This window comes from Festucalex cinctus, chromosome 2 (genome assembly GCF_051991245.1).
Source record: "Festucalex cinctus isolate MCC-2025b chromosome 2, RoL_Fcin_1.0, whole genome shotgun sequence".
Taxonomy (NCBI): Eukaryota; Metazoa; Chordata; class Actinopteri; order Syngnathiformes; family Syngnathidae; genus Festucalex; species Festucalex cinctus.
This window is the reverse complement of record NC_135412.1, coordinates 6,720,159-6,734,298: the sequence shown is the minus strand read 5'-3', so window position 1 is coordinate 6,734,298 and position 14,140 is coordinate 6,720,159. Positions and strand designations below refer to the sequence as shown.

General features: G+C 40.2%; 1 protein-coding gene across 1 annotated transcript; it reads left to right on the top strand.

The window, feature by feature from the left end:
• LOC144013510 (transmembrane protein 163a) lies at positions 1-13,499 on the top strand. Its single transcript, XM_077512477.1, has 8 exons — positions 1-523; positions 2,162-2,281; positions 7,927-7,970; positions 8,047-8,138; positions 10,354-10,450; positions 12,233-12,344; positions 12,428-12,569; positions 12,638-13,499. Exons 1-8 carry the CDS (start codon positions 313-315, stop codon positions 12,696-12,698), a joined length of 879 nt encoding a protein of 292 aa, XP_077368603.1. The 5' UTR covers positions 1-312; the 3' UTR covers positions 12,699-13,499.
• The last annotated feature ends 641 nt before the right edge of the window (positions 13,500-14,140 follow it).

The following is a 14,140-nucleotide window of genomic DNA, read 5'->3' as shown; positions in this document are numbered from 1 at the left end:
ATAAACAGGGGAATGTACAGGGTGGAAAAAGTGTGGAACTAAATGATGATAAGCCCGCAGAAGATAAACTAAATGTTCAGCAGTACTCATTTAATCACGAGGTCTTTCGAAGGAGAACGTCTTCGATAGCTCTCACGTGAGAAGTGCACCGTGAGTGCATAATGTGGCGCAAGTAGACAGGGGAGTCTCTTCCCGGCCCACTCCGCCTTGTGTCTGTCTCCCCTCCTCCTGCTCTGCCCCTACGTGCTCACCTCTCACGCGGGTGTGACATTTTCCGAGCGCCTCATAGGAGTCGCACAGCAGCGCGCCGACATGACCGACTCCAAACTACCGGACTCGCCCGGCGCCCCGGACTCGGCAGCGGCAAAGGAGCCGACGGCGGGAACCGGTCAGTGCGAGCGGGCGAACTCCCCCAAGCAGCGAGAAGAAGACCACCTGCGTCACCAGACCAGCAACGGCAGTCGGGGAGAGCTGATCAAGATGGACCAGGAGATGAGGATTACCGAGAGCATCGAGGACGGAGGTAAAGTTGACACTAGGCGGATACGCACCACGGTGCGTGAAGACCATAAACATGTGCCCAGGGTGAACTCTTCACACTTTTAAATCAAGCGAGTCAGAAAGCATCTTTGGAGAGGAACGCACCGCTGAGCGTACTGTAGCCATAAAACAAATTCACTGCACTCAAAATGCAGGACGTGAGACAATATTAGATCTCAGAAAATGACCGACTTTCATTTCAAACCAGTGGTTCAACGTTTTACACCACCAAGTTAGCTAAAAAATAAAATGTAAAAAATAACTTTGCTCCCCCAAGTAAGAGCATATGACTAAAAGCAGTGCTTTTTCCACTTCACATTTGGTTACTGATTGTTTTGACTTCTTGTAATGGGTGTAATAAAACAACACACTTATTTTTGATTGAAATAGTGATTCATACTTCATTTATTGAAAAGCCACAGCATATAATTTATCCACAAATCAAAGTTACAAAACAAGCAAAGTCCAAGACAATTGAATCTAAAATGGTTTTCTTCTCCTTAATCAGTGACACCTGTCACCTCACATAATTAACCTGGCTGGCCACCTATCCACATCCATTTAGCTCAGGTTATGAAAAACACACTGCCTCTTAGTAGTTGGAGGTTTAATAACTAAATCAAACATGGGGCTCCTATGCCAACCATACAGCTGCCCTATGGTGGAAGGAATTTGCCAAAAACATCTTTACAATAGCTTTTTTTTTTTTATTTGACCATTCGTGACTCAAACTTATTCTAATGAGCAGATTAACACCAGCTGTTCACAATGGGTACTCCTGCAAGCCTCTGGCCAATGGGGTATATGCCACGGAAGAGGCGGGACTTCCGACTTCCGTGTTTTTGCACATGAGTTTGGTTCCGGTCCGGGTTGCGAGAGCGCAACCGAGGGGCACAAAGTCAGAAGCACAAGTATTTCGACACAGCCCACATCTCGAAAACCGAACTGGAACCAAAGCCTCTTCCGTGGCATAGTTTTCAGGCTGGATTCAGGTTCGAATTTCCACCCCCTATTTGCAGGTGTGACGTCTTGTGAGCATGGTGTACGTGAGAAGGGAATGTGCAGTTTCAGTTTTTGGCCACACGTGGCAGTAGCGATTTGAAATTCAATTTTCTGTATTCAACATTCAGGTTTTATTCATAGTGTATGTAACATTATGCCTAGTTTGAATGTCGCCACATGCGCTTAAATATCAGGAAAGAAACTGAACTTGTGTGGTTCATGCGTACAACCATCCAATTAAATTGTATTGCATGAAAATAAAAAAAACAAACAAACAAATGTATGAAAACAAACCGTTCTAAAAGATTCACTACAAATGTATTACACTTAAAAGTTAAATACGGCCAGGTTGGAGAGTCTGAAAATATATCACCAGGAGCTCAGGCCCTAACATAATTACAACTATCACATGCAGCTCATCATGATGATGAGTTTTTAACTGTTGGCACAAGTGACACTAGACAATGTACAGCATGTCAAGGTTCTAAAAGGAGTACCTTGCAGGGTGCCATCAGAGTCAAACAATTGTTCTTCTGAGGTGCAACAACGAATTCAAAGCTAAAAAGGCAACAGCAGCTCGATCGTCAAGAGTCAGCATGCCTCGTGTTTCTCCCTGCAGATCTTCTGGAGAGCAGCATGCGCCTGAAACCGCACGAAGCACAAAGCTATCGCAAAAAGGCCTTGTGGGTGTCCTGGGCGTCCATCGGGGCCACGATCATCCTCGCCATCGCCGCCTTCAGTGAGTGACGGGACATCCAAATGTCTCACAAAAACTTACAAATTAGTGAGATGATCCAAAAGAAGAACTGCATCACATATTCAACGAATTCTGTTCACCTTTGATTGACACTGTTGGGTATCCATTCATTTTCTATGTTTACTATTATGGTAGTAGTGTGCAGTGTTATTTAATTAAATATTAATATTTAATTTAATTAAATGTTTTTGACCCTCAAAAGTGGTAATCAAAATATTAGAAACACATTTTGATATAAGGTAGTGCACCTCTGCTACCATAATAATTAACATACTATTCAATTTAAATAAGCCCATCTCATTTATTGCTATTCTGTACTACTACTGATGAAAAATGACTCGAGTATCACATAGTATAGTGCTGATGTTGTCAAATGTACAGTAGAACCCCTCTGTCCCCACACCCCATCACCCCTCCCCTGATAGAAATGAACAATATCTATTTGTTTTGCTTTATTAAACAAAATAACTTGTGTCAATATTGGGGTTTCAAAAATGTTCACAAAAATAAGAGATAAATAATAAGTCTTTATAAAACACTAACAATGGCACCAAATACTCAAATAAAGCTAAATTAATTAAAATAAAAAATAAAAGTAAATGGCACTACTATTAACAAATAAACGTCTGGAAATAAACAAAGTGAAAGCAAGTTAGTAGAGGCCCTACAGAGGCACATTTCTACATTTCTGGGCTGCAAAATCGGTTATCAGGTCATCATATGACAGCTTTTGAGCAATTTCCGCACTTACGTTATGGTATGAAATGGTCTTCCATCGGGTCCCTTTGGAAAATTAAAATTAGGGCTGATTTTGAAAGGACCCCTCCGCACAATTTCCACACAATCCGCATCTAAAATGTGTGCTGGCCATAGAGCAGGATCAGTGGGGGGGGATGTAACACGTGTCTCGAAACTATCACATGGACTCACTCTGTCCTCAGAAGTGGTGGTTGCATGATGAACTGAACCTGTAGACGGTTGTTGGTCAGGGCTGGGTGCTACTGCAAAGTCACCAACATAGACCGGCGATGCCGCGCATCGAGTAAATAATCCTACGTTATTTTTGTATTTATTAACATGCTTTACAAGCGTTTATTTTAAATATTAGACACGGTATTATTATAATTACTAATATTATTGTTTTTTACGGGCTTGATTTTTTTTTTTGGTGCCCCCTTAGGCAGTTGATGCCCTACGCCAGGGGTGTCCAAACGTTTTAATTTGAGGGCCACATACAGAAAATCAGAAGGACGCAAGGGCCACATAATGTTATGAAGAGAAATTGTGTTTAGTCCTAAAAATTGTACAAATAATTTGTTTGTGCTTTTGCATATTTAGAAAAAAATACTATAGTATATAAACCAATTTATTTGTAATATGGCAGTAGGGTTATTATAGTTTTGGAATTTTTCATTTTAGTTTATTTCGTTTTGAGTTAAAAAAAAAAATATTTAGTTAGTTTTAATTAGTTTTCAGGGTGGTTCGGTTAAGTTTTTTTATTAGCTTTAGTTATTTAATAAATGCTTAGTTTTAGTTTAGTTAGTTTCAGTTTTATTTATTTATTTTTATTTTTATTTTTATTTTTATTTTTATTTTTATTTTTATTTTTATTTTTATTTATTTATTTTTTAATGTGTATTACTTGTGCGCAATATTTGAAAAACACCATGGGCGCGACGTCATTATTCCGGTTTATATCAAAATAAATCTACTAAAAATCACATTTAAAATCATCTCCAAAGGGTCATGCATTAAATTAATTACTAAAGACTAAAACAAAGGACATGTTTGCTGTAATTAGTTTTATTTTAGTCAGTTTTGTAAACATAAAATGTAGTTTCAGTCTGTTTCTTTTTTTAAAAACCATCTTCATTTTTTTTTTCGTTAACGGAATTTTTTTAATTTTATTTTTTTTCGTTTTAGTTAACTAAAATAACCTTTAATAGCGCCCGTGTTTTTCGACACCATCCCTTCTTACTTTGACCATCTCCAAACATTTTTGTTTTTATTTTATTTGAACTGAATAAAATGCCATCTTTAGCATATGTCGCGGGCCGCAAATGGCCCCCGGGCCGTAGTTTGGACACCACTGCCCGCAGTGCGTGATAAGCGTATGCGGTGCGCCGTGTCTGCGTGTGTGATTTGAGTTTAGAAATCAGTAGTTATTTTTGTGTGGTTGCACTCTGTGCCTTCATTAATTGAAGTTTACTGCAGGGTGAAAGTGAGTCCAGTTCATGTTGTTGGAAAAACACGTGCTGTCCATTGTCCACTTCCTGTCCTGATACATTTGGCACTGGGGCCTCCGTGTCACGTGACCACTCATGTTAAGCATTATGAATTGAGATTTGTAACACTGTCTCAGTCCTGTGAATGTGATGCCATCATCCAACCCGCTGCCAATTTGGATGTGGCATTTCCACCATCTGCTGCCATTCCCTGACAGATCCGTTCTCTGTCAAACATTAGCATTGCACTGCACGCGTGAGAATCTTGTCATGTGCAAAAGTGTCGTGTTTGCTTTATCACACTAGTGTACTTACTGTACCTCTTGGCATGTTCTCGCGACACCTAGAATTTCACTTCCAGATAATTATTGTCGCTGCTTGACGGAATTTGAACGAGGGAATTGAGCTAATATCGAAGTCTGTGTATGTTAAAACAGCCTTCACAGCACAAGAGTTCAAGCAATATGGAAAATGAGCCAGTACGCTTGTCAGATGTGACAAGCGTGTAGTAGGAGCCAATTAACTGCTGGCGGGCTCAGCTTGCAGACTTCTTGATGTCATTCCTCCTTTCATCTCCTAATGAAGGAACCACGATACGAGGAGGAACAGATCGACATGTCTGAATCCGATCCGCAACTAATAACGTTCCAGGCTAAAAATATTTCATGTGTAAGAACTTAGCTTAGGGTGGACAACTTTTGTGCCCAATAGTCACACATCATATGATTTTAAAAATCAGACAGATAGGCTAGACCATTGATAAGAAAAAATAAAATAAAATGTGTATGTTTAAAAAACAACAACAACCCAATTGTCCAATAATTTTTTTTTTTTAAATAAAATGTTTACTATATATAACACAGTTTATCTGACTAGATTTGTTTGTATTTACAATAAATCAGCAACAAATTCTGTAATGAGGTAATTTATTTCAAACATAAATTAAATATTACATTTTTTTAACCATCCGATTTTAGGATAAAACAAACAATTTAAAAAAAACAAACAGCCAAATGAATTAACAGAGTTTGGCGGTGGGCCATCATTAGCCAATGTTCAAAGTGTCCTTTACATGCTGCAAGCCTCATGAGCATGAGACTTTTTTTCCCCGTTTGTGTTAGGTGTGTGACGCCTTGCAACATAGCCCCGCCCACTCATATACAGTATTTGCTTCCACGTTAACAGCTGTCAGATTTTATTTGCCCAATAAAGTAGCTCTAGTCTTTTTCTTTTTCACACTTGCAAGCGGAATCGATGTGCATTAACAAGTAGGGATGTCACGGTAAGGGCAATATCGGGATATTGTGATATTAGAACTGCCACAATATTGTCGTCGTCATGTTCACAATATTTAATAGCAACACATCTGTTAAAAGAAAAGTCAGGTTGATTTCCATTTGTGCAGTTCTAGCACCCTCTAGTGGCTAGTGTATTAGTGCAATTTAATTTTCATTAGGGATGTTTTGGCCTTTTATGTTTAAAATTATGCTAATTGTCAGATGTAAGGAAACCTAATTTGCTTGTGAAGCGATCAATGTGTGCTTGCATTAGCAAGTAAGTGCCTCAATATTATTATAGATTGTAGGTGGTTGATATGCATTGCTATTATGTACAAAAGCACAATATTGTGCTTTTTTTAGTATGAGCTCTCTTTTTTTTTTTTTTTTTTTTTAACAATATTGTGATCTTTTTTTTTTAATATTGCCAACGCCCCCACAATATCGTGATAATTATCATATCATGACCTTCATATCGTGATAATATCATATCGTGATGTTTGGATATCGTTACATCCCTATTAACAAGTATAACACTTATAACACTTATAACACACCAATAACACTTAGATAACTAATAGGAAAAAAAAAATCCGTCCTCAATGGCAATGTTCAATTTATGGTCAAAGACGGGCAAAAGCAATATGTAGGCAGATGATGAAAGGGAAGGAGGAAATGGGAGGACTTCGCTATTTCTGATGCGCAAATAGCATGAAAGGGAAGAGAGCTCTTTGCGTGTGTGGTTGAGGAGGGGTTGTCAGCCCCCCTAGTGACTCTCACTAAAAATAAACCAGGGAGGAGAGGAGAGGATCGTTTGCATCTTCCTTCCTCCTTTGTCTCCTCTTCCCTCTCACTCCATTGCAGGTGTGCAAGATTACATGCAGCAGTGTTTACCATTCACTGTGGCCGTGTCTACAAGCGAACATAATAACAAAAAACATATTTCTCTCTCCATGTCACAGTCACTAAACCGCATATGTGTGTTTTTAATCGTATTTATAAGCATGACAATCCTCTATAGGTCAGTGGGTAGTGTACCCCTGGGGTACGTGAGATTTTAAAAAGTATATGGTAGGCTATTCAATTTCAGCATCCTAAAAACCAAGCATCTCCCCCATACCAGAATGGTTCGATCCAACTTGTCATATGCTACCTTGAATCACCTGTCAATCAAAACAGTTTTTATGTGCACACATTTTTATTTACAATTAAATTAATTGTATCTTTTTTCCCCCAGTTATATCTTTTTATTTCCAAATATTTCAAGAGGTTAAAAGTTTAAAGTTAAAGTGCCACTGATTGTCACCCCCACAAGTGGGGTGAAGACCAGATAAATACAAATGAAGTTCCGAAGTTTAATAAATCAGACAATGATGGTGCAACACGCATTTTTTTCAAGCCTTTTTTTTTCCAATCAGAAATGCTTTGCGCTGGTTAGGGGTTACTTGGCTGAAAGAAATGTTTCACAAGGGGTACATCACTGAAGAAAAAAAAAGGTTGAGAACCACTCCTCTAGGTGGCAGTAGTTGGCCAAATACTGTTCAATCAGAATGAACGTCCATCTCCAAACATCACTTCCAAAAAACATTTTTTTTTAAACCCGCCCCTTTTTAATAATAATAATAATGATAATGATGATGATGATGATGCTAATGATAATAAAGAAACGTAAAAAGACAATACTAGGGTGAGTATATAATAACGGAGCATAGAGGAAAAACAAAGAAGATACAGTAGATAGAAAATAAAGAAGGACAAGGAGGCAGATGAGGTGAGCCTAACCACAAAAATGAAGGTTATAGGAATCAAATATTGCCTGGCAGCGGATAACAGACACAGGAGTGGATTTGGGGAGTCGTTTTTTTATACTTGGATTTGTGTGAACGAATATGGGGCGGCTGCTGCAATTTCTTCTGGCATTGAAACCAACGTGTTGGACAACTATGTTCTCTTGCGGAGTACTCAAATCTCCACATCTACAAAGTTTTGTGGATACTTTTTTCTGGATAATACCTTTAATTGTATTTGTCCTACTTTGCTATTTCAAAATGATTGCTGCTGACAGATAATGCAAACCATTCAGACTCCACATTATTGTATTTCATGCAATTGTGCTGTTTTCCAGCTGTCTCCATCATGCGACACAGCGCTTCTGCTTTTGGATTTGCTGTAAGTGGAATTCGCACGTTTCAATGTGTCTGAAAACATACATGAATGTCGTTACGTCTCATTTGTGTGTCTTCAGTTTGACGCCACGCTGGATGTCCTGTCCTCAGTCATTGTGCTGTGGCGTTACAGCAATGCTGCGGCCGTCCACTCAGCTCATCGGGAATACATGTGAGTCTGTGATAAATGTCTGTTTGCACAGTCAACTTCCCTCCAACGCGGGCTCTGGATTCGTGGTCCCATTATTTCACAGTTTGTTTTTGTTTTTTTCCAGTTGTAACTCAATTTTGTGGCTTTTATGAAGTACAGTTCCACTTTGGGCCACTAGGTGGCGCTGGTACAGTATTGTACATTTGTAAACATGAAAGAAGAGGAAGAGAAAAAAGTGTCAGCCATGTTTTTGCTGACGATTTTAGAACAGAAAGCAACTGCTGTATGCTCATTTTATTAGATACATCTTTGGGCATGATTATTGATACAGTATAGTGGGAGATGGTAAGTTAAGTTTGTTAGTTTGGAAAAAAGTGCATTTGTGTACTGTAAACATACACGCTGGCTCTGTATTAAATGTTTTTTTAGTTGTTTTTTTTTTTAGTATGTTTGTATTATTTTAGAGTGTGTTTATACCTTAAAATGAGCGCAAAAAACATTTAACTTATAGCGGGGATGGTCTGGAACAGAACCCCTGTGATGGACAGGAGTTTACTGTAGTCTGTTGTTTCTTGTGGGAGTATATGAGCCCTCTGCCTTTGGCCCATTGGGACTAATTATAGACAAGCAACTTGTATATTATCATGCTACCTAGTTGAGTATAGAGATAGGGGTGGGTTGCATGAGTCTGAGAAAGAATATCTAAGGCCCCAACCCAACAGAAAAAGAATATGCATGTCAATCTCACTCTCCTTAGCATATTTACATTAATTACTGTAGCCCAGGCCAGATGTCACTTGGGTCATATTTTATGTCGGTGTCTGCTTTCATGACTAGTATCAACATATTAATTTGCTAAGCATTAGCACGCCTCTCAACACTTGTGTGTTCTTGATTATTATCGTCACTATCATCATCATCTGCCACATTCACACAGTAGTCACTGTAGAGGAGCTGAATAACTGGTTGCCATGGTAACACACTGGAGATATTTAACTAAACTGACGGGAACGCATCGACCAAAAAGATGTCATGTCAGGTGTGCATCCTGCTTCAATATCCAATGTAATGCTGGCTGTTGCCTTGGTTACTGACTGTCATCCAACCAGATTTTTCATGGTTGGCCGCCAGGGGGCGCTGTTTATTTCAAGCCGCAAGTTCGTTTCAAAAGCAGCATTTAAAGTGGTTTCGGTAGAGACCTAGCCAGACCCAGAGTGACTAACCTGGAGTGGCCTGCATTTTCCAGCTTGGTCGGCCTGAATTAGGGACCTTTTGGTCGCTATTTTGTGCAGAATGGATCATACGCAGCGTAACTATCATACAACTGATTGTCTGGAAACCGTTTCAGGATGTATCCTACGGAGCCCCTAAGGTGATATGGTAGGAAAAAAACAACAACAACTTTGCGTTCCCTCGCAAAACATTTTGCGTGGACTCGCAAAAAACTTTGCGTTCTCTCTCAAAGTTTGCAACAACTTTGCGGAACGTAATCTTTGCGAGAGAACGCAAAGTTGTTTTTTTCGCCTACCATGTCACCTTCGCTGCGCCGTAAACACTTCCGGGTCATCTTCCACGTGAACAAAAGCGACGAGGATGGAACGTTTGTAAACATGAAACAAAACAGTGGGAAAGCTTTCCCAAAGCGACTTGGATGGAGCATGTATTTTTCCACTGCTTTGTTTACACGTCGCTTTTGTTCACATGGAAGATGACCCGGAAGTGTTTACGGCGCAGCTAAGGTGACATGGTAGGCGAAAAAAACAACTTTGCGTTCAAGATTGCGAGAGAACGCAGTTTTTTTTCCTTTTTTTTCTACCATGTCACCTTAGGGGCTCCGTAGTATCCCGCCTGCTGCCAAGTGAAATAGAAAATTGATGGCTGAAAGTTCAAACAAACCACTATCCAAATGAACACTTCGTTTTGATGACAGTGTCACAATGATGAACAAGAAGAGGGCCTGAAAAGATGATTGCTGAATGTTGATGTTGACTGCTCAGCTAGCTATGTGATTTTACTGAGTAGGCAGTTTTCCTACACCACTCAATGTTTTTTGTTGTTGTTTTTTTCTGGTTCCATACTAGTTATTATCATACTTTTTACCATCATTTGTACCGTTAGAAAGAAAAAACAAAACAATGGAGTTAATCCTTGAGATGCTTCCCGAGTCTTGCAAGGTATTTAGTTATGAGGTCCGATGCGGTTCTGAAATTGATAACATGCATCTTTTCTGCCACAGCGCCTGCGTAATCCTGGGCGTGATTTTCATCTTGTCGTCCTTGTGCATAATGGGCAAGGCCATCCATGACCTGGCCACCAAGCTGCTCCCTGAAGTGGTAAGAGCAGACGTTGCAGCACTTTGTTTAGCAGCAGGGTGTGAATTTTTGTGTTGAATTAAACGGACAAAAGTTATCTATTTTTTTAACTGACTACTTGAATCACTGGGGTGAAGGTCAGTCATTCCTGGCGTCCTGCACGGAAGCGTTACTTCGTCGAAATAAGCACTGCGCATCTTCGTTCGACATTTCTAGAGCAGGTCCTAAAAACGAAGACAGGAGGTTGTCAGAAGAAACAAACGTTCACCAGGTGATCGTGAACTTGCACATTTGGCCCAGTTGCCAGGTAATGGTGGTCCCGGTGGAGATGCAGTAGGAAGTGTGACTTAGGACAAACTGGGAAAAATATGACGACATTTCCCCATTGAATTTCAACAAGATTGCTATAACTGCAGGGCAGAGAAACCCCACTTGCTGATGCTCCATTGAGCTTTTTCAATTCCACACAGGTTTTTTGGGTGTCAAAAGTAAATGTCAAAGCATAATTCACATTCTGTGCAGGGTTTCTCTATCACACATTTTTTTTTCCCCCTCTGGAGGTGGATGGGTGGGTGGGTGGTGGTGGGGGTATTCTTCTCCCTCCCATGGGCCCAAATGCCAACCCAAGCTCGGACTACTGCATCAATGTGTTGAATTTCACTAAAGGTCACTTTGGGGTTTGGATTGGGTACATGTACAGACGGAGAACCTCTCAGGTGTGGACACGAGGGATGTAACAACGGCAATATCGTGATATCGCAATATTAAAACTGCCACAATATCGTCATCGTCAAGTCACGATATTGAAAGCAGCACATCTGTTAAAAATAGTAAGGTTGATTTCCATTTGTGCAGTTCAGTGGCTAGGTTTTTTTTTATTTTTTAGTGCAGTTTAATTTTCATAAGGGATGTTTTGGCCTTCTATGTTTAAAATCCACACTAATGGTCAGATTAATATGCTTGTGAATCGAGTCAATATGTATAGAACTCAATGTGCATGCATTAGCAAGTAAGTGTTTCAATATTGAGTTTTATTAGCGATTGTAGGTTGTTTATATGCATTGATGTTGGGTTGATATAGATTCAATTACTATAAAAAGGGGGCAAAAGTATGCTTTTACATTTATTAAACCGGATCATTCCAAGGTAGCAATCTGAAGCAATGATGAAAAAAAGTACAGGGTGTTCCAAAATGGTTGACCCCGTTTCGTAGGTCAATAATTTTGACAATTTTCGTTGGAATGACCTCAAATTTTCACAACTTGTGTAGAAACGTTTCATGTTTTTGTGTGTAATGTTTGGCATTTCTATCTTTTCCGGTTAAGAAATGCCGTTCACTTCAAAAGAAAAGGCATTTTGCGTGTTCGAGTATGCTCAGACTCGGTCACCAAAGACAGTCCAGCGTGCCTTCTTCGCAAATTTTGCAAAGAAGGCACCAACTACAAAACAAATTCGGACTTGGCACCAAACATTTCAAGAAAAGGGCCCTTTTTGGCACGAGCTCGAATACAGACTCAACGTGTGCAGAGTCACAAGGCGGCGCTCATATTGAACATTTATGAAAATCTGTCATAGAACCAACAAATATTTGGACTTTTCTTTGTAAATTTAACCAATAAAACTTATAACCTTCAACATAAAGTGTATTCAGTTTCATTAAGATCCATCAAGTAGTTTCCGAGATATGGGCATTTAGAATGGGGGCAACCATTTTGGAACACCCCGTATAAGCGGACCGAGTTCAGGACCCTGCCAGGGACGCCGCGATTGCGCTGCTAAAGTCAAACCTTCTTTTCCCGCCAGGACGACTTCCTCTTCAGCGTGTCCATCGTCAGCGGCGTGGTTTGCATCTTCCTGGCTGTCATCAAGTTCCTGCTGGGAAAAGTGCTCACGAGTCAGGCCCTCATCACAGACGGTACGCCAGTCGCACTTAGTTAGAACGGACATGGAGGTCATCACACCGCAAAAGCGAATGAGCTGCTTTGTTTCTCTTTGAAGGCTTTAACTCTCTGGTGGGGGGCATCATGGGCTTCTCCATCCTCATCAGCGCCGAAGTGTTTAAGCACGAGCCCATGGTGTGGTACCTCGATGGGACAATAGGTGTCCTCATTGGCCTTATCATCTTTGCCTATGGAGTCAAGTGAGTGGCAGGTCGTTGGCATGGTTTTCTGCGTGGTTTTAAAAACGTCTTTGGCCTTCTTTCTACAGGCTGCTGCTGGACATGTTCCCACGGGTGAGACAAACTACGAACTACGAGCGCTTTGAGTGAAGCCACGCAGTCTGGCTCACAGAGAAGATGTGGACAAGGAGGGAGGGACTGAAGAGAGGAAGGGGCCGGTTTCAACAACACCCCCCCCCACAACCGTCCCTTCTTTGTCAAGTGACTCTCGCCACAACCTGTGTGCTGATACCGACATCCTCTCCAGTCATTTATTTGAACTGCGTTTAGAATCTAGTGTATGTCAACCATGCTTCATATTTGATTAAGATGACGGGAGTTTCCTTAAGTTGAGATGGGGCGTCTCGGCAAGTGTACACAAACTGCTACGCCACATGTTGATTTTTTTTTTCCCAGTCATGCAAGAGGCCTGCTTCTTGTGTGGCAGCGCAGCAGGTCACGATGAAGTTGGCCAACAGGAGTCAAACAGCAACAGAAATGTGAAGAACTGTGCTGGTCTGCTACTTTTCAAGTCATTATATTGACATGGTAGCACCACTAACTGCAACTGAATGTGACACTGACACTGTGCTATTAGTTATATTTAATCAGGTCCTTAAGGATTTTGGATAGAAAAAGTAAGATGCTCAATTGCATTTCATCGTATCTGTGTGCATTTTGGGCATTTTGGGCAATTCTGTGTGCCAATAATTTGTACATTTTGTATTGTACTTCTGTGCCCGTGTTCCAAATGTAGACATTTTTGTTTGATGAACCAACCAACGGGACACACTACTGCTGACTCTCAACAGTAAATATATCGTCTGTTCTGCAGTAATGTCAACCAATCGAGACTTTTCACAGAAAAAAAAAAAAGTTTATTGAAAAATAAAATCATATCCCTCTTACTCACTGAGAATTGTGAACACAAAAATATTTTTGTGTTACCCTTTCTGCTAACATTGCCCCTCTGGATGATACGTGACCGCACCAAAAAAATAACTCAACAAAACCATTTAAGGTAATTTGTACAAAGGACAGCTTTGTACAAAAAGGATGAGCCATCTGCGCCAATCCAATTTGCAACACTTCATGAATACTCCAATTGATGTCAGCCGCTTCCTCAAATGAAAAGACAATTCCACGGTTTTGTTCTTTTAGAATGGAATGCGAATACAAATTTCATCTGTTACGTACATTTGATAAATTTCCCTCAAACTGCGATAACAGTTTGCTGCAGTCGGATGTAAAATGCAGATCTATTGTACATTTAAGCCACGGTGGTAAATGTAAATGGAGAGACATATACATGCATTTGTTAATAGGCATGGTCAAAAGTATAAGGCAAACAGTAACTCAACTGTACTGGCTGATGGCATTATGTCTCACTAGTTTAGAGCACAGCCCAGTTTATACAACCACTGCACTCAACTGTGAACAGTAAAGTAATATTAGAAAAAACATGAAGTGTCCAGGCTGGCCCACTTAGTAGATGTCATCTTGTGCCACGGAACCAACAACAGATGTTATTTGATGCATTACAAGCCAATTTA

Excerpts from the sequence above, each read along its gene's own strand:
- LOC144013510 (XM_077512477.1), top strand. The coding sequence starts at position 313 with ATGACCGACTCCAAACTACCGGACTCGCCCGGCGCCCCGGACTCGGCA. Across the intron at positions 8,139-10,353 it reads TCAGCTCATCGGGAATACAT|CGCCTGCGTAATCCTGGGCG; the intron begins GTGAGTCTGTGA and ends TTTCTGCCACAG. Across the intron at positions 12,345-12,427 it reads TCAGGCCCTCATCACAGACG|GCTTTAACTCTCTGGTGGGG; the intron begins GTACGCCAGTCG and ends TTCTCTTTGAAG.